This window comes from Papio anubis, chromosome 10 (genome assembly GCF_008728515.1).
Source record: "Papio anubis isolate 15944 chromosome 10, Panubis1.0, whole genome shotgun sequence".
NCBI lineage: Eukaryota > Metazoa > Chordata > Mammalia > Primates > Cercopithecidae > Papio > Papio anubis.
Genome location: NC_044985.1, coordinates 16,898,848 through 16,924,243, shown reverse-complemented (window position 1 = coordinate 16,924,243; position 25,396 = coordinate 16,898,848). Strand labels below are relative to the sequence as shown.

The 25,396-nt window shown below is 43.4% G+C and overlaps 1 protein-coding gene and 1 pseudogene across 2 annotated transcripts in view; one reads left to right on the top strand and one right to left on the bottom strand.

Moving 5' to 3' along the window:
* GPR39 (G protein-coupled receptor 39) overlaps window positions 1-11,356 on the bottom strand; it is a 227,259-nt gene extending 215,903 nt beyond the window's left edge. Inside the window, exons 1-2 of one of the 2 annotated variants that reach the window (XM_009185017.4) lie at window positions 11,023-11,287; window positions 10,076-10,878 (exon numbers count right to left, since the gene is read on the bottom strand). In XM_009185017.4, coding sequence (XP_009183281.2) covers window positions 10,076-10,805 — 730 coding nt within the window. In that variant the 5' untranslated portion in view covers window positions 10,806-10,878; window positions 11,023-11,287. Of the gene's footprint in view, window positions 1-10,075 lie in introns of both variants that reach the window. The other variant, XM_017947904.2, reaches the window with a different exon arrangement.
* A 9,710-nt stretch (window positions 11,357-21,066) lies between these two features.
* On the top strand, window positions 21,067-21,183 carry LOC116269255 (annotated as a pseudogene).
* Window positions 21,184-25,396: the final 4,213 nt, after the last annotated feature.

The following is a 25,396-nucleotide window of genomic DNA, read 5'->3' as shown; positions in this document are numbered from 1 at the left end:
TAATATAATATAATATAATATAATATAAAAAGCCAAATAGAATAGAGTAAAGTCAGGTCGGGTGCGATGGCTCACGCCTGTAATCCCAGCACTTTGGGAGGCTGAGGCAGGTGGATCACGAGGTCAGGAGATCGAGACATCCTGGCTAACACGGTGAAACACCGACTCTACTAAAAATACAAAAAAAAAATTAGCTGGGCATGGTGGCGGACGCCTGTAGTCCCAGCTACTCGGGAGGCTGAGGCAGGAGAATGGCATGAACCCGGGAGGCGGAGCGTGCAGTGAGCCGAGATCGCGCCACTGCACTCCAGCCTGGGCGACAGAGCGAGACTCCTTCTCAAAAAAAAAAAAGAATATATAAAGTCAAATGACTTCATCTCTGGCCCAAGCACCGTGTGTAAAGTGTTTTGTTTCTAAAGCAGAGTTTATCTATTTCCTCTTCAGTAGAGGAAGAGAATGGCTTCTCTCTGCAAGTTTAATGAGCTTCATCACCCCGAGCTGGGCCTGCCCCTATTTCTGCATGCCGTTAGTTTCATGGACAGTTAGACATTGAACAAGTACAATGGCAACTTGATGTTGCAGCCTTGCCTCCCGATCTGTCTGTTAGGTACCAGTAACACCACTGCTCTCCAACTACCCAGCCACCTTTGAGGTGTGCAAAGCAGTGACCTGAGTGTTAAAACCCTCTGCTTTCCAGAATAGCGCTTACACTCAGTAAGTACAAACAAGACTTTTTGTCAAGTTTCTAAATCAGTAAAGGCTCTAAAATCAGGAAATGATAAAGTTTGTTAGCCCAAGACACTTCTCTTATTCAGACTTGCTTCAGCACCAGGGTTGGCTTCCTCCCTGACACACTTTTTCCATTGGAAGCCAAATGATGAGGGATACAGGCACCTTCCTTCTGGTGTGGAGGACTCTGGGAAGCAGCACAGCTGCCCAGGCATCAGCTTATTCACCAAACCTTTATGCAGCACCTAGTCAGTGCCAGACTGTGAGGAAACAGAGCTACCAGAAGGATGGTAATTATAAGATCAATTCAATACTATTTTCCTTTTTGACTCTCAAGGCATCAGCATTCTAAAAATCAAGCCCACAAATGTTGAATTCTCCAAATGACAGTCTAAAAGTCCAGTGAACATTCCGTGGTATCCCGGATCTTGGTAAACTTCCGGATCACTCAGCACTGAGCAGGTGATCAGTAAGTGGTTGGTGGATCTGTGAATGGCTGGGCCAAAGGCAGTTCTGGGAAGGTGAGACTTTTCAAAGAGAAGCTTCTGGAGATTGAATCTGTCTTGGAAGTTATAACTAAGGCAGGACATGTGTTTAACTGGGAGCTCCTTTAGTAGAGTTCAGTGAATCCTATAGTTTTTCTATTGGTACATAGTGAATTATCAAAAATTTAGTGGCTTCAAATAACATCTATTTATTAGCAGACAATTCTGTAGATCAGAGATCCAGACAAGGTATGCCTGGGTTCTCAAGGTGTAGGCGAGGCTGAGTTCTTTTCTAGAAGTTCTGGGGGGAAATTTACCTCTAAGCTTATTCAGGGTCCATGTTCTTGCTGGTGCTCAGCTCCTAGAACTTACCTATATTCTCTGCCAGCTCCCTCCATCTCCAAAGCCAGCAACAGATAATTTCTCCCTGGTCAAATGCCTCTCATGCTTTGACTCTCTCAGTTGTCCTGCCTCTGACCTCTAGACCCAGATTTAAAGGCTCACGTGACATGGTTAAACCCACACAGAAAATCTCCCTATTTTAAGGTCAACAGATTTGGGAACTTAATTACTTCCCTTCCTTGCAACACTAGATTAGTTGGAGGCCATATCAAAATTCTGCCTAGCACAGGGAAAGAAGGAAATGCAGGTAGAAGCAAGAGAGCTTCCTGAGGATCATAGTGAGGGTGCCTTTCCTCCATTTCAGGAGCAGGAGCCTCTGTCAGAGAACTTCAATCCATTAATCTCTCAAGCCGTGCATGACCACTGTGCCCCCAACCCAGTAAGGAAGGTCGAAGACGTACAACAGTGCAGGGTCCCTGATCTTAGGGAGTTTCAATATAGTCAGGAGACATCATCTGTGCCCCCTTCTGAGAAATGTCTAAGATGGCTCACCACGCACAGGAAGATCAGTGTAGGCTGGCGTAGTCCAGGAAGGCTTCACAGAAGAAGTGAGAGGCATTGAGATATATCATATGTAGAATGCTAGTGTAAGTGGTAAGAAGTTTTTTCATGGGAGATATATGAGTTGGTCGTAGCTGGAGATTGTCGTTGAAGAACGAATAGACCATTGAGCAATAGAGATGACAGGTGAGAGCTACTGTGACCTAGTTTCTCTCCCTACTGCCACCTCCTAAGCAGGACCTGAGCAACGTGGGGGCAGTTTGGGCCTCCGTGCTGGGAAAGTGGGAGTTGCTGAATGGAAGCAATCATTCTCTGGCCATGGAGGGCCGTGGCAGCAGCAAGACTTGGGGAAACCAAGGGCCAGAGGTCTGCCTAACGGAAAGGAGAACTCACCAGTGCCAGCTGCTCTACCAGAACTGTGTGCCAATGAAGGTTGTCCGTTTTTTTATTCTATAAACACAGCCAGGCCTGTACTTTGACCCAAATTGCAATGCAACAAATGCTGTCACTCTAGGGGCAGCACTAGAAATTCAACTGTGCTGTTTACTTCTTAAAGCCCTCTAATGGCTTCCAAGGATAAATTCCAAACCCCTTAGCTATGGTCTCATCCGGAACTGGCTGATCTAGTCCACTAGGCTGGGCTCACGATACATTAAAGGGAGAGGTATGAAGTTAGGCAATCCTTTTTCATCCTTCACAAAGTCTGGTTTTCAAGATAATTGCCCAGCTAAAGAGGTCAGAATTGCATCCTCTGAACCCAGGATGGATCCACAACAGCTTTGTCCCAGGCAGTATCTGCTTTTTCCTTCCCTGGGGTGATAAGTGTGGCTCACCCTTGAGAGAGATGGCTGCAAGTGGATGCAATTTAAGGTGGACATATAAACACATGGGTTTAATATTTTCAAAATGTCACCCCCACTGCATCCTCATTACCTTGAGGACCCCCTTGTTAACAAGTGGTGAAAGAGCCTGCTAAGATACAATGTTTAGCGTTGTATCATTGCATTTAACATCCTGTTCAACAGGGTTTAACGAGGACCATTCACCACCCTATGAAATCACTTTCATTTCCTGGTTACTTCCGGCAGGTATACATGGTTAAAGCTAACATTCAGGGTCTGATCAGTACAGAGTGTTCATTTGCTCAGGGGCAAGCAAATCTTAAATGTTCTCCATGATGGCTTGACTTCAGAGGCCTCAGAGAATTCATAACCCTTTGTAAGAGAGCACCTTTGGTTCAGATGAACCAGAACACTTTTGAGGAATGATAAACTTCCATACGCATGCCTGCCCAAGGGAAAACAGACATTGCTTCTCAATTCCAAGCTGAGGCTCATTCATTCATTTGTTCAGTCAACAAATATTCATTGACCACCTGTATGTGCTATGCTGGAATGAGGTACAGTGTTGAGGGAAATTAGGGTGTGCTCCTGTCCTCAAGGAATTAGAAGGTAGACAGACATTAATCAAGTAATTGCACAATTAAATGTCAAATGACAACTGCGAGTCTTGTTTTTTGGGAGGCTTAATGAAGTCAGGGAGGATGGGCCAGCTCCCCTGGGGAGATCTGAGAGAGGAGAAAGACATTAACCTGGGGAAGTGGATGGAACTGGGGAGCAGGTAGAGAGTACAGTAAGACAGAAAAGCACTCCAGGCAGAGGAAACAGCCTGTACACAGGCAGCATGGGGGAAGAGGGCCAGTCATGGTCGCCTGAAGAACTTGAAGGGGAGCCAGTGGAATAAGGCAGTGAAGGGGTGTTATAAACTGAACGGTGTCCCCTGCAAATTCACAAGTTGAAGGCCTAAGCCCCGCTCTGATTGTGTTTGGAGATTGGGCCTTTGGGAGGTAATCTGGGTAAAATAAAGTTGTAAGGGTGGGGCCCTAATCTGACAAGACCAGCATCCTTATAAGAAGAGAAAGAGACACCTGGAGAACACATGCGCAGAGAAGGCCAGGTCAGGACACAATGAGAAGACAGCTATTTGCAAACCAAGGAGAAAGCCCTCAGAAGAAACCAACCCTGCTGCACCTTGATCTCAGACTTCTAGCTTCCAGAACTGTGGGAAGATAAATGTCTCTGGTTCAAGGTGTCCGGTCTGTGGCATGTTGTTACCCTGGCCAGAGCAGATTAATACAAGGGGAGAACGGCACTTGATAGAATTGGAGAGGCAGCTGATATGAGGGCCTTATGTCAAGAGTTTTGGTCTGTGGTTGACATAAGAGCCATGGGAAACCACTGACTGGCTTTACTTTGCTGGGGTCAGAGATGGGGGTGTCAAAAAGATCCCAGTGGCTGCAGTGTGATCAGCCCAGACACAGACAAGAATAGATGGAGATTTTTCCAGTGATGATACCTTAGTCAAGGACCCTCACGCAGAGAGCAGGCTTGCTGGAAACAAAATAGAAAGAGTGGCGTGGGAGGCAGAGCTCTTTGAAAGTGCTTACAAAGGAAGGTGTCCACCAGAGGGCAGGGCCCAGGTGAGGCTCAACACCATTCATTCACAAGAACGAGCCGCACAAGGGATGACCAGTGCTCAGTAAATAGCCAAGACTAGAGGTGGAGAGTGAGTTGAGTGGTCCCAGGGCTGCAGCCTGGCAGGGGAAGTGTGCAGAGGGAAAAGGGATAGGAGTCGACAGTGTTCTCCAAATGGTGGACCGGGAATCTTGCCTTGTACAGCCAGAGGGGCTCCTTGACTCCCAGTTCAATATTCTTCCACTGTGGTGTCTCAACTCGCAAATGGCTCTTATTCTGAATGGTTTTAGCACTAATAAGCCAAATGCTTTGTGCAACGGAGGCCTCTGCTTTCTTATTACACTTCAGCATCCCTCAGGAGGCTGACAGATGAACAGGCATGCTAGTGAATAGGGACTGGGATTCCAATCTCCCCTTCCTCGGAAACTGTGCATCTCTCCAACAGAGAAATGAAATCTTTGAGACAGCCTGATTATAAAAATAATGCAGCATTATGATATTTGTCTGCCAGGCTGATCACAGGACACTTGCAATTTATGACAGCTATCACAAAGAGAAAAATAAACATAAAATACCATTTATTATAGCCACATATACATCAATAAAGGGAAAAGGGAATAGAGGTGATAATCTGAATATTTGAGGCAAAACTTTTTTCTGAAATACTGAAACATTTGAGTCAAAATAATGTCTTACACTAAAAAAGTCACTAATTTTGATGGTATTTCCCTCAAAAACTGTGTTGACATATCCTTTCACATCAAATAAAAAGCTTTTGCCAAGAAAACTCATGATGAAAACATGATTGTAAGACCAGCATTTAACCTAGTGAAGAAAATAACTACTAAAAATTCTCATGGGCACTTTCAAAGTATTTCAAGGCATCCACTTCTGTGTAATACCAAATATATGGTAGAGTATAGGGATTGGTTTTTAAACTAATTGTATTTTGGTTATGGCCTACACACAGAGCTCAGAATTTCATGAAATCAATGAAAAGGAAACTGAAGAAAAAGATGATTCAAATGCCGAGCCACTGACAGTCAAGGTTTGCTCGAATCAGACCACATAATTATGAAAGAATAGAAAATTGACAAGGATAATGCAAGGATGGGTGCTTTCATGAGGGTGATTTAAATAGCAAAGAATGAAGAGAGGCCCTTTTTATAATCTTACTGAGAAAATAAAACACAAAGGTTATCAGATGGTTTTGTTACAAAGATTATGCCCTCAAGCCACATTGGAGTCATTCTGAATAATCATTATAAGAATATATAGTTGTAACCATAACTTATATTTGTAACATACAAATAAATTTCTTTTCATAATTTTCACTTTCAAGTCCCAACGAGACCTCTTTTCACATGTTTTCAACCCCACTTTAAGGGAACCAACGAGTTCTTTTCAGGTAATGATTGTCCTCAGGTAAAGAGGACCCGCTGTCAATATCTCAGTCCCCTCTCCCCTCTCACCCTCCCCTCTCTTCTCTCTTCTTTTTCTCCCCTGAACCTGTTTGGTTTGACCTTTAATTCTGTGGTCTAAAAACCCAGAGGATGTGATTCTGAGCTCCTTCTCTTTGCTTCTCCCTGAACCACACCACGAAAATCTAAATGTATGTCAACCGGATTTTTAGAGTAGTTCGTTACAGCAGCAATTCTTAACCTTTGTTCCATCCAAACACACATGATGAATAATGTCCATATTCAACATGAGCAACCCAAGTTGATGTGTAATGCCTGCCACTAGATGTAACTCCTCCCCTTTCCTTCTGACTCAGGAGAGCAAATCAGAATGCAAAAGAGTGTAATTATTCTAGAGTTACGAAGCTTCTGTGATGTTTCTTTTCTTTACCTCATGATTGTAAAAATCTTTTTTCATAACTATAGTTGAAAGCCAGTCGCTGCCCTCTAGTTCTCTAGGAGGTAGTTGTAACTGAGTCCCAATCACTTGAAAGTTACTATACAAATTAAAACTATGTATTTTTAAAATTACTTTGTCATTCCACTTTGAGTGGGCGACACTTGGCAGCAAGCCATGTGTGCAATAGACACACACAAGTGTCCACAGAGCTGGATGCAATCTGCATTGAGAACAACTCCAAAGGAGACTTCAGAAAGAGAAGATGGGAGGTCTGCGGAAAGACTTGCTTGAAAGGAAACCTCATTTTGACCATCCTCATCATTGAAGAGACAGAACAGATAATCAAATTATCAGTTCCTTTTCTCCAGAAGAGGCAGAAATCCAGACCAGCAACCTCTGTTCTGACATCGGACAAATATTACCATGCCACATTGGCTATAACCTTGAAACAGGAACCAAGTCTAGTACTGATTTGTCACTGGGCTGAGAAGGGGCAAGACAAGACACTCCTGTTTCCAGGAATGTGCACTTTTGCATCATTATTGTGTTCTCCTGTAAATTGCTTAGAGCTAGTAGGCATCCCAGCCTCTCTTTCTCTCCCAGAGTTCCCAATGTGTTTTCATTATTCACCAGCCGAGCACATTGCCTAGACTTGAGGCACAATAGTGAAAGACGAAGAAAGGAAAATTAACATTTTTTACATGGGCTTCCTCATCTTGGGTAGATTTATGAATTTTGTTTCTGTCGTGCAGCAGTTAGCATTTTTAACAACGAGTGGGGAACAGTCTTATTTGTTTTCTTTATTGCCTCAAGAGCTCCAAGGACTACTTGTGATATGTCGCCATTTACATTTCACATCAAATTTAAAATATGTTTGAAATGAGCAAATATTTATTTTAATTTGATCCATCTGGGCAATGAAATACTAAAAAGACAGCTAAATTACTATATTAAATTCAGCGATTTGTAAACAATTTATATGTTCATTTGTTCTGGGTTAAAAATGCCCCAAAGCACAAGTTTTATGAAACTCACAAAGTAAATTGCATTGTATTAATCTGATGAATGCAGGCCATGATTTCTTCCTCTTCACTCCATTAATTTATTTCCTAACTTGAGTTAATTAGTGAGGTTCCTATTTTTAAAAGCTCTTTGAAATTCATTGGGAGAGGAGGACATTTGCGGGAACTGCTTTGAAAACCTACCACAGAGAAAATGGGCTAAATACAAACGGTAAATTCCCCCAGGATATTATCGCACATTGAGCACCTGATTGCCATTCAACCATCTTTATGCTGAGAACACAGTGGGTGATTAATATACAGTTGGTATAGGAAAGAAGGAAAGAGCTAGAAGGAAAGAATGAGAGCAGCAGCAAGAACAAACTCATTCCAGACAATTACTGATGGGATCTGACGACCTCCAAGGTCCTATCCATCTCTAAATAAAAGTCTACAGCATTCTGATTTTATGCTGCAAATGGAGACCGGCTTTAACTTGGAACACCCACTGCAGGAAGAACAGACATCTACTCAGAGAAATACAGGAAACACGGAGATTGGTAAAATAGAGAGTAATGATAAATCAGTGATTTTCCCTTTGGTCAAAGGCAGCCTTAATTCCTAAGTTAGACTGGGAGGTAGTTGAAGACCACTTACTAATGCTTGTCTACCCTCTAATTCTTATCCACTCAGGCCAGTTCCCTCCAATCAAAAAAAAGAAAGGAAATTTAATTAACTCACACTAAAGTGTAAATTACAGCTTACAGTTTAAGCTACGCCTAAGGGAATGTTTACGGAGGAAGGGAGAACTAGCATTTCAACAAACATTCAAGCTTTAAGCAAATACAATGTCCATTCTTTCCTGTAATATTTTGAGTGGTAGCAGCCAGTGGGTGATAGACTGAGTTGGGTACCCTTCCCACGTCCCAAGATCATGTTACCTACTCCAACTTCCAGAACGGCTGGCCCTAAGAGGCAGCAGCCACCAGGCTCACCTACGCTTGTCAAAGTCCTGCCTTGTTTCATTTTCCTTTCACCACATGCCTGTGAAAGTCACAGACAGACATGTATTTCCCTGCCCTGAAAAGCACAGAGGGACTCTCGGAGCTGCACTTAGGTGATTCTGAACTAGGTCTTCTCTAAGTCTCAAATTCCTCCTCTAGAGGATGGAAATATTGGTCACCTGGCACAGCCCCTAATGCGGAGTAGCATCCAAATATTCTCATTTTGCACAGACACAGAGTAAAGTCAAGTCAGCTGGTCACCTGCCACAGCCCCTGCCACAGCTCTCAAAGCCCACTTCCCTGGGGGCACAAAGCAGGGACACCATCCACTTTATCCATGGCTGCCTCTGAGTCCTTTGAAATTTATTAGGGCGATTATTTCAAATTGAATAAAGGGGGTTTAAAATTAGACCCTAAACTTTTAACAGTTAGTGACACACTGGAAGCCAGGGGCTGGTCTGAGACAACACCCAGGTCTTTCCATCACTCTCCAAGTGCCTTCCAACTCTTTCTCATGTCTACCTCCTGTCCCTGGAACCTGCTGCCCAGTTGCCCACACCAAAACAAACAGCATCATGATTTATTCCCTTTCCTGATGCCACAGGGGACAGGGAAGAGGGAAGAAGGGAAACGTTTGTTAGAGCTATTCCTTCTTGACTCACACTCACACACCCACAATACACCCTTTTTATTGTTTCTGCTAAAAAGTATATTTTAAAACCCTTTGCTCACACACATTTCATGTGTCTCCATTAAAGCCTTGTCTCCCAGCGACTAGGCCCCTTTTCTGAAGGCTCTGGGGTCAACAGACCTATGGGCTCTCTTTAAATAGACAAGGCCTCAACTTTAAATACTTGTATCACAACAAAAGTTTAGAAAGCAAACCTAAGAATTGGGTCTGTGAGGAGACTATTCAAATCCTAGGAATCGGTGAAGCCAGATTTTCTGGATCAGATGAACAGGCTGTCCTGCCAAGTTGCTCTGGTCTGGTAAGGAGCAGACTCACTAGCGGCAGAAACACAAGCCCTGGGGAGTGCTGAGAGCTCCCACGTCTTAAGATTGGGTAGGAGAGACTCCAAGGAATAAAATAGCAGCCGGAGAGTGTGTGTCGCTCACAGCCTGCTTTCTCCAAAGGAGGAGAAAAATGGGAACAAAAGTTAATTGAACAAGAAAGGCTTCCCCCGATAAAAGACAGAGCCAGATAAGACGGTTCCATTTATCTTTGCAGAACTTGGTCTTTTGCAAAGGACTTTCACCTCTCCTGCATTACCTAATTTGTCCCTCATATTCTCTAGTATTATTGTTCCCATTTTACCGAAGATTTTTTTGTGACTTCCCAAAGGTCACAGCAGTGATGTTCTGGAATACACCCAGACCTTCTGAATTCTGGTCTAGTGCCCTGTTAACCATAACCTACCATGAATCCCCAAAACACAGAGAAGAAACACCCAGAGACCCAGAGCAATGCCCTCATTCTGCTACAAGACTCTTCCACTTCAGTGAACTGAAGTGTGCAATTCTAGGGCAAGCCTTCCCCTGGAGAGAGCCACAAACAGCGGCACGGGTCGGGGGAAAGGTTGGGAAGCTGCTCACGCGTTGCCCCCCGGCCTGGGACTCACTCAGGAAGATGATGGTCTGCCTCCTGGCGGTCCTGCTCTCTTCGCTCTCGGACTTCCTCAGCTGCGGCGGCTGCGCGCCCCCCGCCAGCGTGCCCTTCTGGCTTTTCATTAGCACCTGCATCATGTTCCAGCACATGAAGGCTACGGAGAGCAGGACGACGAGGTAGACCACGAAGGCACCGAAGATGCTGGACTGGAACACGGTCCAGCGGCTGGAGAGGTTGGTACAGATGGACATATTGGAGGTCTCGGGCTGCTCATGGTGGCGGGTGCGGGAGCGGTTGCAAGTGAGACCCCGGTGGTTGGGCACGTTCACCAGGGGGTACTCAGTACCCATGGCAAACAGCAAGGGCAGTGCCACCAAGGCGGAGGTGACCCAGACGAAGCCAATCAGCAGCTTCACCTGGCAAGGTCCCGACACAGCCTTGTACCTGAAGGGGTGACAGATGGCGATGTAGCGCTCAAAGCTGAGCGTCAGCACGTGCAGCAGCGTGGCGTAGCTGCAGGCCTCGAAGAGGAAAGTGTGCAGCTTGCAGGACAGGGTGTAGCTGGGCGTGGTCAGGGGGTTCCAGATGATGCTGTAGAACTCCATGGGCATGCCGATGAGGAACACTAAGATGTCCGAGCAAGCCAAACTCACCATGTGGTCCGTCACCTCCTTCTGCAAGTATCCTTTCTTCTGTAGCACCTGGGTGACCCGAATGGTGACGCTGTTCCCCAGAAGGCCCATCACGAAGATGACCAGGTACACCAGGATAAGGGTGACTTTGATCCAGGTGGCCACCTCGAACTCGGGGACATGACTGTGATCAATGACATGGGAGCAGTCACTGCCGGGGCTGCTGGGTGAAGCCATGAGAAAGAGCACCAGGCTACCAGGTCCAAAGACTTCCTCAACTTCCCTTTCTCCTCCCAGCAGAGCCCAGAGTTCTTGGCTGCAAACTCACCTGCGTGGGCGCACGACTTTATCTCACTCGAGTTCTCCTGCAGGTGCTTTCATGAAAACTTCCTGGAGCAGCCCAACCTGGGAGAGGCCCAGGAGGCGCCTGGGTGTTGGGGTTTGGGTGTATGTGGCGGGGGCGAGGTGGGGAGAGGGCGGAGGAAGAACGTTCTAAATTGGCTTGCTGGAAGTGAAACCAGCAGCCCCTGGCGCTAGCCTCTGCCCCTCTTCGCCTAGGGCGCGCTCTGCCTGGCAGCCCTCCCCTTCCTTTCCAGCTGTCGGCACTTGAGCGACCCGGTCCACCCGAGCTGCGGGAGGCGGGTTGGTCAGTGATTAATCATTAACCACAGCGGGTTGTGTTCAGCGGCCCCGCTGCAGACCCAGCCCAGCGGCGGGGTTTGACTCAGCACATAGGCACGGTCCCTGAAATCAGATCTTGGCTCCCGAGCTACTAGCGACCCACCCCCGCCCCACCCTCCGTCACCCAGGCGGCCGCCGCAGTGCCAGCAGCGGCGCTCCAACCCGAGGCTGTCCCAGGAGGTGCAGCCCAGGGGAAGCTGGCGAGCCCTCCCGAGCTGGGAGAAAGAAAAACTTCCCCTCGCCCGCCCTGCCCCCACGTCCACCGCTGCCCTGGGGGCCCCCTTCAAAGGCGGGGTCACGGCCCATTTGGGGGTGGCTTGACCGGGGAGTCCCAGAGGAGCCAGCAAGCGCTCGCCTTCTCGGTGGGGCGTTTGCCAAGGACAGCTGGGCTCTGCGCTGCTTGCAGCCGCTGCTCCAGGAAGTCGGCCCCAAGCAGGTTTTCAGGATCCCCCACAGAAGCCCTGCCTTTCCCCAGAGCTTCCCGGTGTTCCGCGCAGGGCCCTGCCTCGCCTTCCCACGGAGCGACGAGAAGACCTCGGGGTCTCTCCTTTCAGTTTCGCTCCAAGGTGCAGGCCGCTTTCCCGGCAGCGGGACGTCTTTTAATTGGGGACATGTATCTAGATGAGGATGGCACTCCGCCAGGAAGCCCCAGGTGGGAAGCATGCCCTCCGGAGGCAGCTGTGCCGAGAACTTCGAGGACAGCGGGAGGAGGCTGAAGGCTCTGACAAGGCCGTCATGTAAAAACAGCATTAAGGATCATGATCTTTTCCCTCGAATGGACCCATTTTCGTCTTTTAATTCCACAATCAGAGGAAATGGACAATGAAGGGGGAGGAAGGCTGCCTTATGCGTTGTAGGATGTTTAGCACCTACATACACACACCCACAGGGACAGCCAAATGTCTCCAGACACTGCTAAATGCCCCTTGCCAGGGAGTGGCAAAATCAAACAAAGTCAGAACCTCTGCCTCGAAGGAAGAACATGGATCCCCTTTATCTGTACATTCTAGAAGTCTAGCACAAGCCCGCAGGTCCTGCGCTGAAAACATCTCTAAATTAAACCAGTGGCCACACAGATGCAATCATTTTAAGAAGCAATTCTGCTGCCTGGAGGACCTATGCTTCCCCAAGGCCATAAAAGAGTGAGGAAGAGCAAGGTCTTACTGAGATGTGGAATCTTAAAATAAAGTTAAATACATAGAAACAAAGAGTAGAAAGGTGGTTACCAAGCCCGGGGAAGGAGAGGAAATGGGGACATGTAGGTCAAAGGACAAAATAAATAAGTCTACAGATTTATCATACAGCCACAGGACAATAGTTAATAATGTTGCAACGTAGATTGCAAATTTGCAGAGTCCATTTTAGGTGCAACACACACAAAATGGGGTCACTGTGGAAGGTGACAGACACGTTACTTTGCTTGACTGTAGTAGTAATTTCACTTTGTATATCAAACCATCATGCTGCACACCTTAAGTATATACAATTTTTTTTTAAAATGGTTAGTGACAGACTTGGAAATTAATCCTGATCTGCCTGGCCCATTTGCTTGTACTCCTAATTCTGGGAACGCAGTAGGTGCTTAGGAAATTCATCCTGAATGGTGCATATAGAAACATGGGACTGTCTTTTTTTATTTTTATTATTTTTTTTTTTGAGACAGAGTTTCGCTCTTTTTGCCCAGGCTGGAGTGCAATGGCGCCATCTCGGCTCACTGGCAATCTTCACCTCCCAGGTTCAAGTGATTCTCCTGCCTCAGCCTCCTGAGTAGCTGGGATTACAGGCATGCGCCACTACACCTGGCTAATTTTTTGTATTTTTATAGAGACAGGGTTTCACCATGTTGGCCGGGCTGCTCTTGAACTCCTGACATCAGGCGATCTGCCCACCTTGGCTTCCCAAAGTGCTGGGATTACAGGTGCGCCTGTGCCTGGCCAGGACTGTTCTTTCTGCACACAACCCTGGAGCTATTGTCTGACGACCTCAATAATTATTTGATTTTAACATTGTCTAGGAAAAAAAAAGCTGTATGGCCACTGGATCTTTAAAATTAGCTTCATATGTGCCTTTCGTGTTTTCTCTTTCTCTGTTCTCTCTGTTAAATCACAAACTCCAAAGCCAAGATGTGTATCTTCTCCCTCTCTGACAGCTTGACATAGCACCCTAAATAATGTTTCGTGGGAGGCCTGGCCACTCGCGATGTGTGCTACTTGACCTGCTTGTTGGCATTGCTGGAGAAACTCCTAACTCGTTTCCACATTGGGTGCACTATGTTCATCTGAAGGACCTAGCTGGCCTCACAGGAGTAGCGTAATGGGGGTAAACATGGACTCCTGGGGTTTTTCTACCTACATTCAGATGAGGACTCTGAATCAACTCATCTGCAGAAGACCCTGGTTGTTTGCTGTCCCACAGGAGATTCATCCTGAATGGCACACAGAGAAACACTGGCCTGTACTAGGATGTACCCACAGATTCCCCTGCCCTACACACACATACACACACACACACTCACACACACACACTCTCACTTATGCATACATGCCTGCCCCGTCCACTTCTTTCTTTTCAAAGCTGTAAATAAACTAGGAACCTCACCTTCAGCCCAGCCATAGAGCTTTCCTTGGAAATTCTCCTCTGACTCATTCTCTGAGCCCCTATAACATGTTGCGCACTTTCCCATAATTCATTTCTCTCAATCCTTACAATAGCGCAAGGTGGAGATTATTACCCCCATTTAACAGGTGGGGAAATTGAGGGTGGAGGATTAAGTGACCCACCAGAAAGGCCCAGACACACCAAAAGCACATACCATGCTATTGCGCTCTCTCCCTGTGCCAGGACAAGACTGTGCCAGGCAGAACAGTGGCATTTTGGGGAGAGGTGTGTTTTTTTTCAGTCGTCAGCCTCAATGCTTCTCACATCCTTATCATATTGGATAATTCCACTTTGTTCTGCTCAGACAAGATTTCCATTATTATCCGGTTCCTTTCATCAAATTCTTCTTTCCCAAAGAGTGAACACAGATTAGAAATGCATGGCCAAACAGTGAGAATCAACCTAATTAAAATTCACTCTTTACAGTAGAGATGGAAAAATACATTTTGAAAAAAGGTCCAGGAGAATTAAATTTTCATTTCACCTTTGCTTTTCCTAAGGCCAATTAAAAACGGTTTCATGTGCTCTCACTTGTTGATAACAGACTGGTATAGCACCTGGCCTTGGTCTGTGTAATCTAGAAGTTTTATTAGCATACTGTGTAGAGGAAAGAAAGAAAAGGAATGAAAAAGGAGAGAAAAAAAACACTCTGGGTATCCTTTGATTTCAACACAACTCAGGGCTCACTCTACTCTAGGCCCTGCACAAATTTATATTCCCATTCTACACATCCTAGGTGACTTTTGAGGTCACATTGCCTAGTGGTTTTCACATTTTTTAGAACAAAAATCTCATTTTTGAAATATAGTCTTACACTGGCACCCAGGGTAAACACACACACACACGATTATATTTTTGTAAATTTAAATTTATTTCATATACTCACATTGATAACATTGACTCAAAGTCGATAAACAATTTACAGTAAAAAGTAAATAACATCTTGTTTACAAAGGTTTGTTGTGACTACATATTAAGCTACAAAGAAAACTTAAAACATCTTCAAAAATTATAGTGTAGATAACTTTATTTATAATATAATATAACTAAAATTAATAAAACCAGAAAACTGAAACATAAAACTCTACCATCTCAAAAATTTTTTAAGTCTCTGGAACAATTCTTTGTCAAAGAGAAAAGCAAAACCCAAATTGCAGATTATCTAGAGAATAATGACCACAAAAATATTGCTTATCAGAACCTGTGGAAATAGCTAAAGGAATCCCTGAAAGAAAAACTCATAGCCCTAATTATTTCTAATAAATAAGAATACAAATAAAGTTATAAAAAGAATAATATTAAAGAAGACTGTAAGAAGGGATTAATAAAGATCAAAGTAATTATGAAATAACTAGATAGTAAAACTAATAGGTAAGTTCAAAACCATATTTGTTTTGTTTTCTTTTGTAGATGGTGGGTCTTGATATTTTGTCTAAGTTGGGCTGAACTTGTGATCCTCCTGCCTCAGCCTCCTGAGTAGCTGGGACTATAGGCATTTACCACTGCAGCCAGCTAAAACTTTTTTTTTAAGTAGGACCTCTGCTTTTGGCCTTAAGAATAATGAGTATTAGGCTGTCAGCCTGCACCCATCCCCAGTCTCGCACCACAGCACGGATTGTGATCTCTCAGGGAAGATAAGCTGGTAAGGTAAACCCTGGGATCACCCAGGCCTGCTGTGTGGAGGCACTTTGCAGACCATGGGGCAGAGAAGGAACCCCAAGGAGAGCACAGTTGTCTCACTGAGTTGGGGAGTGAGAGACTGGAATTCAGGAGGAGGCTGCTGGACTTTACAAAGAAGAGTACTGGAAAGGAGGAAACTACACAGAGAAAGAGTTCCGGAGATCTGTGCGGAAGTCCTCTTCATTTATTTACCAAATAAATGGGCACGTGCAGATGAAACTCCAAGAGCTAGGCAAAATATCATGCTGAAGAAAGAGCAACTTGCAGGGGTGGGGCTGTAATTCGGGGGCTATAAGTCAAACAATTCCCAAAGTCACACAGAGCTAGGAAACGTTAAAGTTTCAACCAACAATAGAGAAGAGACCTCACTGGACCAACCCTGGAAGGGCCAGATCTTGGTAGCACGAAACTAGCCACAGACCTAAGGCTGCTGTAGACCTGCCTTAACAAAGATACTGACCTGAGCTATCTAACATGGCAACCATTACCCACTTGTGGCTAATAAACACTTGAAATATGGCTAGTCCAAACTGAAATGTCCCTGAAATATAAAATGCAGACCAGATTTCTAAGAATTTCTGTGAAAAAAAGAATGTAAATTATCTCATGAATAGTTTTTATATATTGATTTCATGTTGAAATGATATTTGCTATAATGGATTAAATAAAATATATCATTAAAAATAATGTTACCTTTTTTTACTTTTTTTTTTTTTTTGACATTGAGTCTCACTATGTCACTCAGGCTGGAGTGCAATGGCATGATCTCAGCTCACTGCAACCTCCACCTCCTGGGTTCAAGTGATTCTCCTGCCTCAGCCTCCCAAGTAGTTGGGACTACAGATGTCCACCACCGTGCCCGGATAATTTTTATATTTTTGGTAGAGACAGGGTTTCGCCATGTTGGTCAGGCTGGTCTCAAAATCCTGACCCCAGGTGATCCACCTGCCTTGGCCTCCCAAAATGCTAGGATCACAGGTGTGAGCCACTGCACCCAGCCTTTTACTTTTTTCATGTGGCTACTATTATATTTTAAGTTTTGTGTAGCTTGCCTTTGTGGCTGCTAGGAGCAACATCCTAGAAGCTATAAAGGAAAAGTTTGATGAACTGTATTTAACAGAAATGTAAAAGTTCTGCAAGGCAAGTGATATGGTTTGGCTGTGTCCCCACCGAAATCTCATCTTGATTGGTAGCTCCCATAATTCCTCTGTGTCATGGGTGAGACCCAGTGGGAGGTAACTGAATCATGGGGTGGGCTTTTCCCAGGCTGTTCACATGACAGTGAATAAGTTTCATGAGATCTGATTGTTTTATAAAGGGCAGTTCCCCTGCACATGCGCTCTTGCCTGCCACCATGTAAAATGTGCCTTTGCTCCTTCTTCACCTTCTTCTGTGATTATAAGGCCTCCTCAGCCATATGGAATGATGAGTCAATTAAACCTCTTTTTCTTTATAAATTACCCAGTCTCGGTTATTTCTTCATAGCAGTAGGAAAATGAACTAATAGAGCAAGAAAGACTGTGGATAATGATAAACAACAAATGACAACTTATAGAGTATATATGCAATTGATTTTACACAGTAATGAGTAACTTCCATAATGAACTCAAAGCAGATAAAAACATACATTTCTTCCCAAAATTGATCTATAGATTTAATGTAATTAAAATTTCAACAGATTTTTCTGTGAACACTTGGCAAGCTTATTCTAAATTTACAGAGAAATGTCAAGAGCTAAGAATGAGCAAGATACTGTTAGGAGATGAGAGGACCCGCTCCACCAGATATCAAGACTTATTACAAACCTGTAGTTTACAAGGCAGTGTGTTTTTAATACGGGGACAGACAAAGAAAGGAATGAAACAGAAGAGACAGTAGTGAAATAAATCCATATGTGTATGACCAGAATTTATGACAGAGACAGCCTTGTGAGGCCGGGCAGAAAAGATGGGCTTTTCCATTGGTGTAGTAATCAACCAACTCTCTAGTGGAAAATGCCCTGATTTATGTCACATTTGCCAGTTTCCATGGTGTCAACACTGTGGCTGATGTCGAGCTACCAGCAATTTAACAACCTACTCAGAAAACTCCTGAAATTTTAACAATCAACTCTCATGGACTCCAGGATACCACTCTTTTCAATAGATGCTTCTTGGGACAATCAAGAATCTATTTGGATAAAATTCATTAAGGAAAAGGTGAACAACCCCATTTTCTAAATGGGCTAAAGAAATAAACAGGCCCTTCACAAAAGAGAAAATCCAGATGGACAAAAAACAATGAAAAGTTACCCAACCTCTTTAGTAATCAGAGAAATGCAAATTAAAACAACAATTAAGTACAACCACACACCTACCAGACTGGCTAACATTTACAGACAACCAGTACCATCTGTCCATGAAGCTGTGAAATGATGGTGACTCTTGTGCCTTGAGGATAAAGAGCAAATTTATGCAACAACTTTGGAAGAGTTTGGCAGGGTCTAGTAGAGTTATTCACAGATACACATATACCCTGTGATCCAGCAATTCCTCTCCTCAGTATATACCCCCAATGCATATAAAAGAATGTTCAGAGCAACATTGTTAGTAATTACTCCAACCTGACAAACACCCAAATGGCCATCTAAAGGAGAACAGACAAAATGTTGCATATCCATATAAAGAGCTACTAGAAAGCCATGAAAACTAATCAACTGTTACCTCCAAAACAATGTGGTTAAATCTTACAACCATAATGATGCCTGAAAGAAATGAGACAAAAAAGATTATGTTGGAGTACATTTATATAAGATTCAAAAACAGACAAAATCATAATATTTAGAAATATATAGATTTTATATGGGGATATATAGGTTATATGGAGAGAGGACATATATACAATTTATACATATATTTACTTAAAAGCAAGTATGTCATTTCCATGAAAGGATCAAGGTCAGCTTTTGTGGGTTGGAGAAGTTGCATGACTGGTAAGGACCCATGGGGTGGGGGGTCTGCTTCTGAGTGTTGACCATATTCTATTTCTTAAACAGGGAAGTAGTTCCATGGTAGTAATTACATGATACTTTGTTTTATTATTTTTCGTTATACAGTTGCTTATGTTTTATGGGTTTCTCTGTGTTATATTTCATAATACTTTAAAACAAAACTTTCTTTAAAAAAAGGAAGAACACCCATGTCACCCAATGGCTCAGCTGAATCAACCCCGCTTTCACTCAGTGGGATGACAGTTGCAGCCACTCACTCTCACAGTGTCAACAGCAGTATCAGCTCCCATTAGTAAACACCTACTGTGTACCAGACACTTGCTGGTTCAGTCTGCAAATTCCTACCTACATGTCTGTAAAACACCTACCATGTGCCTCTTCTCGTCTACCCAAGACATGATCCATGGCCAGCAGTCTGTAGCTTGGTTGTCCACATTCCTTGCAGGGCTCACTGGCAAGATGAGTGTAGGAGCAAAGACAAGTCAGACCCTGAGAAGTCATTAATATGTAACTGGGAGACTTCCTCCCTTCCCACCTCCCTCCCTTCCTCCCTCCCTTCTTCCCTTCCTCCCCTCCTCCTTTCTTCCCTTTCTTCCTTTCTCCCTCCCTCCTCCCTGGAATGCCGTCTAGTAGACAGCCTGAGGATCCAGCCTTCTGGATATCAGGGAAAAGGCTGAAGGAGGTCCTGCGACAAATGGCATGTCTTTATGAAAACTTCCAGCTTCACAACCTTAATAAGTTGATGGTCATTCCTGGGCCCTGATGGAATGCTGTGCCACTTTGATTCTTAGGTGAGCCGTAGCTGAGAGGCTTCAGATTTCTTAAGAAATCATGTTCTTTTTAAAATCAACACTTTATGTGTTACTTTCCCTTTCTTTCCTCATCTAATAAAAGGGATCAAAAAAAGGCGGGCGGTGGGGGAGTGTCCCATTGGCCAGATAAGGCACAGCTGATAAATTATTGTTTCTGCTCAGCACATACCTTTTTTTTTTTTTTCTATAAGTTGGCTATGAGCTGAAAAGCCGGGAGCCTCCCTGGTACCTATTAGGCATTCCATTTCCTAGCCTCTGGAAGCAGAGTGGCCATTCAGTCTAGGGAGAGACAAGCACCAGTGTACTCATCCCTGCTACCCCCTGTCTTATGCTAGGAACCACCTTCTACCTGGACTGCTCCCAATCCCATGCCCTCCACATTGCAAGCTCAAAGCACAGGGAAACAGCAGTGCCAACTTGTCATCTCTCCTTGCTTCTCCCTTATCTTTACCCTTATGAAAAAACAAATACCCCTGGACCTTGGTCTCCTTATCTTCAATACTCCAAGCAAAATACAAACTATTTTTTTTCTCACCTGGCACTATTTTCCCAGACTATTTGGGAAGAAACCCTGCATATGCCCAGGCACAACTGTCTCTAAATGCAGTGATGTTCAGCCTTGATGGAAAATGGGAGGGTCTTCTTATAAAGTAGCCTATGATCCACCATCTCTTCCTATGTAAACCTACATAAATCAACTCAGGATTGGCATTCTATTTGCCTCTGACTCTTCTAAGAGTGCTGTGGCATGATGATTGAGAGGACAGACTTGGAAATCAGACCTTCTGGGTTTGAAATGAGGCTCTACCACTCACTTAGCTTAGTTGTGCCTTAGTTTTGTTATCTGTAAAATGCAGATAACAGTAGTACTCATCTCTTGGGCTTGTTGTGAGATTAAACAAGTTTACATTAAAAAGTGCCTGGTAGATAGTATTTCCTTATATGTAGATTAGCTCTTTGAAAAAAGAGCATGATAACTCAGTAAGTAGAATACATTTTCTGGAGCTAAACTGCTTGTGTTTGAGTCTGCTCCTCCCTAGTTATGTAACCTTGGGCACATTTCTTAATCTCTCTGTGCTTTAGGTTCCTCATCTGTAAACTTAAAACTAAGTAAGAATATCCCCCCTCAAAGGATTGTTTGCAGGACCAGATGACATCTTATAGCTAAAGCACTTAAAACAATGCTAGGCATACACAAAGTGCTAGGCAAGTTTTAATTGTCACTGATGTCATGCTCACAGTCCATGAGCTGCTGCTGGTCATACTGTTGAAAATAAGGCACATTCTAAATGTTCCAGGTACAATTATAGTGTGAACTAGTATTGTTTGAATGCTGTGCCCTACTGAATTCCACTGAATTTAAAGCAACAGATACCATTTGAGCATATTCTTTCTAGAAAGCACTGTAGAGATTATAAGGTAGTAAGACACTCACTCCTCTGAAGGAGTTTATCTTCAATTCAAGCCAGTAGCACGTAAATTGTTGGATAGCAACAATTGCCAGTCAAGAAAACAATCCCATTTATAATAGCATCAAAAACAATATCATACTGTACTCACTTTGGCAGCACATATAAATGATAAAATAGAAATGATACAAAGAAGATTAGCATGGCTTCTGCGCAAGCATGACATGCAAATTTGTGAAGTGTTCCATTAAAAACTTTTTTTTAATTTAAAAAAGAATACAATACTTATGAATAAATTTAACTAAGGAAGTAAGAGATCGGAACCTTATATGAAAACCATAAAACACTGGTGAAATAAATAGAAAACTACACAAATAAATGGAAAGATATCTCATATTCATGAGTTGAAAGAATTAATATTGTTAAAATGGCCATACTATCCAAAGCAATATACAGATTTAATATAATCTCTATCAAAATTCCAATGGCATTTTTCACAGAAATATGAAAAACAATTCTAAAACTCATGTGGAACTACAAAACACCTTAAATCGTCAAAACCATCTTAAAAAAGAAAAACAAAGCTGGAGGCGTCACATTTCCTGATTTCAAATTATATTCCAAAGTTAGAGTAATCAAAACACTATGGCACTGGCATAAAAACCAACATGTAGACCAATGGAACAGAGCAGAGCGCCCAGAAGTAAACCCATGCATATATGGTCAACTAATTTTAGACAAGGCCACCAAAAACATATAACGGGGAAAGAACAGTCTTTTCAATCAATGGCATTGGAAAAACTGGATAGCTACGTGCAAAAGAATACAACTGGACCCTTATCTTGCACTACACACAAAATTCAACCTAAAATGAATAAAAGACCTGAACGTAAGACCTGAAACCATAAAATCCTAGAAGAAAATGTAGTAAAAAGCTCCTCGATATTGGCCTCAGCAGTGAATGTTTTTAGATATCATACAAAAAGCTCAGGCAATAAAAGCAAAAGAAAACAAGTGGATCTCATCAAACAAAAGTTTCTGCACATGAAAGAAAACAATTAATAAAATGAAAAGGCATCCTACAGATTGAAAGAAAATATTTGTAAACCATATATCTGATAAGGGGTTAATATTCAAAATACATAAGGAACTTCAACAACTCAATAGCAAACAAATAAACAAACAAACAGATAACCTGAATTTAAAATAGACGAAGGACTTGTATAAACATTTTTCCAAAGAAGATGTAAAAATGACCAACAGGTATAAGAAAAGGTATTCAACACCATTAATCATCTGGGAAATGAAAATTGAAACCACAATGAAATTACCTCACACCTGTTAGAATGGCTATTATCAAAAAGACAAAGATAAAAATTGTTGATGAGGATGTGGAGAAAAACGAAGCCTCCTACACTGTTGGTGGGAATCTAAACTGGTAGAGCCATTACAGAAAACTTTGAAAGTTCCTCAAAAACTACAAATAGAACTACCATATGATCCAGCAACCTCTATGCTGGGTATGAACCAAAAAGAAATGAAATCAGCATCTTGTAAAGGCATCTGTCTCCCGTGTTCACTGCAGCATTACTCACAAGAGTCAAGATGTAGAAACACCCTACGTGCCGATTGATGAATGGCTGGATAAAGAAATTGTGGTGTCTATACAATGGAATATTATTCAGCATAAAAAAGGAGATACTGATACTGGCAACAACACAGATGAACCTGGAGGATAATATGCTAAGTGAAATAAGCTGGATACAGAAAGAAAAATACTTCATGATCTCACTTATATGTGGAGTCTAAAATAAAGTCAAAAATATAGAAAGAGAGAGTAGAACAGTGGTTACCAGTGGGGAGTAAATGGGGAGAAATAGATCAAATGATACAAAGTTATAGTTATATAGGGATGAACAGGTCTAGGGATCTAATGTATAGCATGAGGACTATAGTTGACAATACTGTATTGGATACTGAAAATTTGCTAAGATAGATTTTAGGTGCTCTTACCACACACCAAAAACGAGGCAGCCACAGAGGGTGATAGGTATGTTAATCTGCTTGACTGCAGTAATCATTTTACTGTATATATACGTATATCAGAACATTAAGTTGTGTACATAAAATATATAGAAGAGAGAGAGAGAGAGAGAAAGGAAGGAAGGAAGGAAGGAAGGAAGGAAGGAAGGAAGGAAGGAAGGAAGGAAGGAAGGAAGGAAATTGCCAAATTAATATCTGTGTATGTTAATTGTAGAAAGTGCTAGATACAAGAGAAACAAAATTCCTAATATCTGACAATGAGAATGGGTGTACGACACACAGGGAATCTTACAGTAAGATATTTTATTCAGCAAAATTCCCTATGTCCAAACAGAGCACTTAACACAGAGAATTCACTGAACAACAGGGACTCTATACTCTCCAACTTTATCTTCACTCAATACTACCAATATAAGCCTCGGGTTGTTTGCAGAGCTGTGGCAAACAAGTGGCAAGAGGCCTGCTTAAATACATAGTTTGTGGCCTTATAATACTTTTCCTAAGTGTAAAATGAAATGGCCACTCTAAGTGGGATTGCAAGCGTGAGCTTAGTCGCATTAGCACTGGGCATGTGCTTACAGAGTTAATCAGCATGTTGGACAGGGCTCAGAAGGAGCAGCAGCATCCCTGCCACTCCCACCCCCACGCCCCCATCTCAGTGGTTTCATTGCAAAAACTCTTTAGTGCATTGAGAAACCAAACAAACAAACAAATTAAAAACACATCAATGTCCTGAAGTCAGCTACCTGAAGCCACAGTTTATTATTTTTTAAAGTGCAAGCAGATCCTGTCCTACAAATGACTATACTTAGCACCGGCCGCCCCAGTGTTCAGACCCTCATCGCTTTTGCCATTAGAGCTTGCAGCTTATAAGAAATCTGCTGGCGGGTTTCCAAATTTCAGAAATGAAAAAAAAACTGGACGGCAGAACCAGCTTAGGTAGCTGCATTAAGCACTTAGGCTGAGCCAACCTGTCTGCTGGTTGATGTCTGCCTTCCTCCCTTAGCTTACGTTATGGATGAAATTGCATCTGTGGGCCTGGCCTGGCATCGTTATTCTATGGGAAAATGTGTGTTCTTAGTTCCAGACTTTTGAAAGCAGCCCATTCCAAGTTGGGAGCAAAAGAAAGGATTTTGTATTCATTACAATGTCTTCCCTGTATTCCTGCAACCATCTCTCCGTTGGGGAACATCTGTGGTTTGACAAATATCGGAAAGAGCACACTGTCTCAGGATTCCTCCCAACAACTGCCTTATGGCCAGAAACAAATATCTCACTGTTGCAAGGAGAGAAGTCAGCAAAGAATGGAGGACAGAGACGAAGGACACTCATCCAAAACTCAGTGGCAGCTTCTCCCCATCTGTGGCTCAGAAAAACAGTCAAAGCCAATTAGTGTGTCCTCATCTCGAACCCTTCAAACAGGCTGGATAGAGACCCTGCAGAGAAAGGCCACAATTTTGAATGGAAGTGACTAGCAGCTTGGGCTCTGTGAATGCAAATTGCATTCCGTCTGGATCCAGCATCCCTCAGCAGATGGAATCAGCATTAGGTGTGATGTATTCAGCAAGAATCAACACTGTGGGTTTGGCCTCTTCTTTGAGCTATTGGGCAATAAGCCCAGAGTCAATCTAGATGTGTTCTGACAATTTTGATACTCAGTGCTGTCACCAGTGTAGCCCATCACAGGCCACCCCATTATCACCTGCCCAAGTGAGATACAGGTTTGTGCCAGCTGGGAGGCAGGCAAGAAGCATGTCCAGTATGGTCTGATTTGCCATCATTATTTACTTGGGCAAATAGACACTTGGATTTCAAATACTGACGTGCCATGAAACGCAGAGCCCTGACATTTGAGGAAGGATTTTTTTTTCTTTTTTTTTTTTCTTTTTGAAACGGAGTCTCACTCTGTCACCAGGCTGGTGTACAGGGGCACGATCTCGGCTCACTATAACCTCCACCTCCCAGGTTCATGCCATTCTCCAGCCTCTGCCTTCCAAGTAGCAGGGACTACAGGTGCATGCCACCACGCCCAGCTAATTTTTGTATTTTTTTAGTCGAGATGGGGTTTCACCATGTTGGCCAGGATGGTCTCAATCTCTTGACCTCATGATCCACCCACCTCGGCCTCCCAAAGTGCTGGGATTACAGGTGTGAGCCACCGCGCCCAGCCAGAGGGAAGTTTTTTTTTTTTTAAAGATCTCTAAGGGTTGGATGCAGTGAGTCACACCTGTAATCCCAACACTTTGGGAGGCCGAGGCGAGAGGATCACTTAAACCCAGGAGTTTGAGACCAGCCTGGGGCACACAGTGAGACCACATCAAATAAAATATAAAATAAAATAAAAAGACATGATGATGCTACCTGTTAGTTTTGCAGGTCTGCTGAGGATGATGAACTTACATATGTGGAACCCTGGGGGAGGATAAGCAA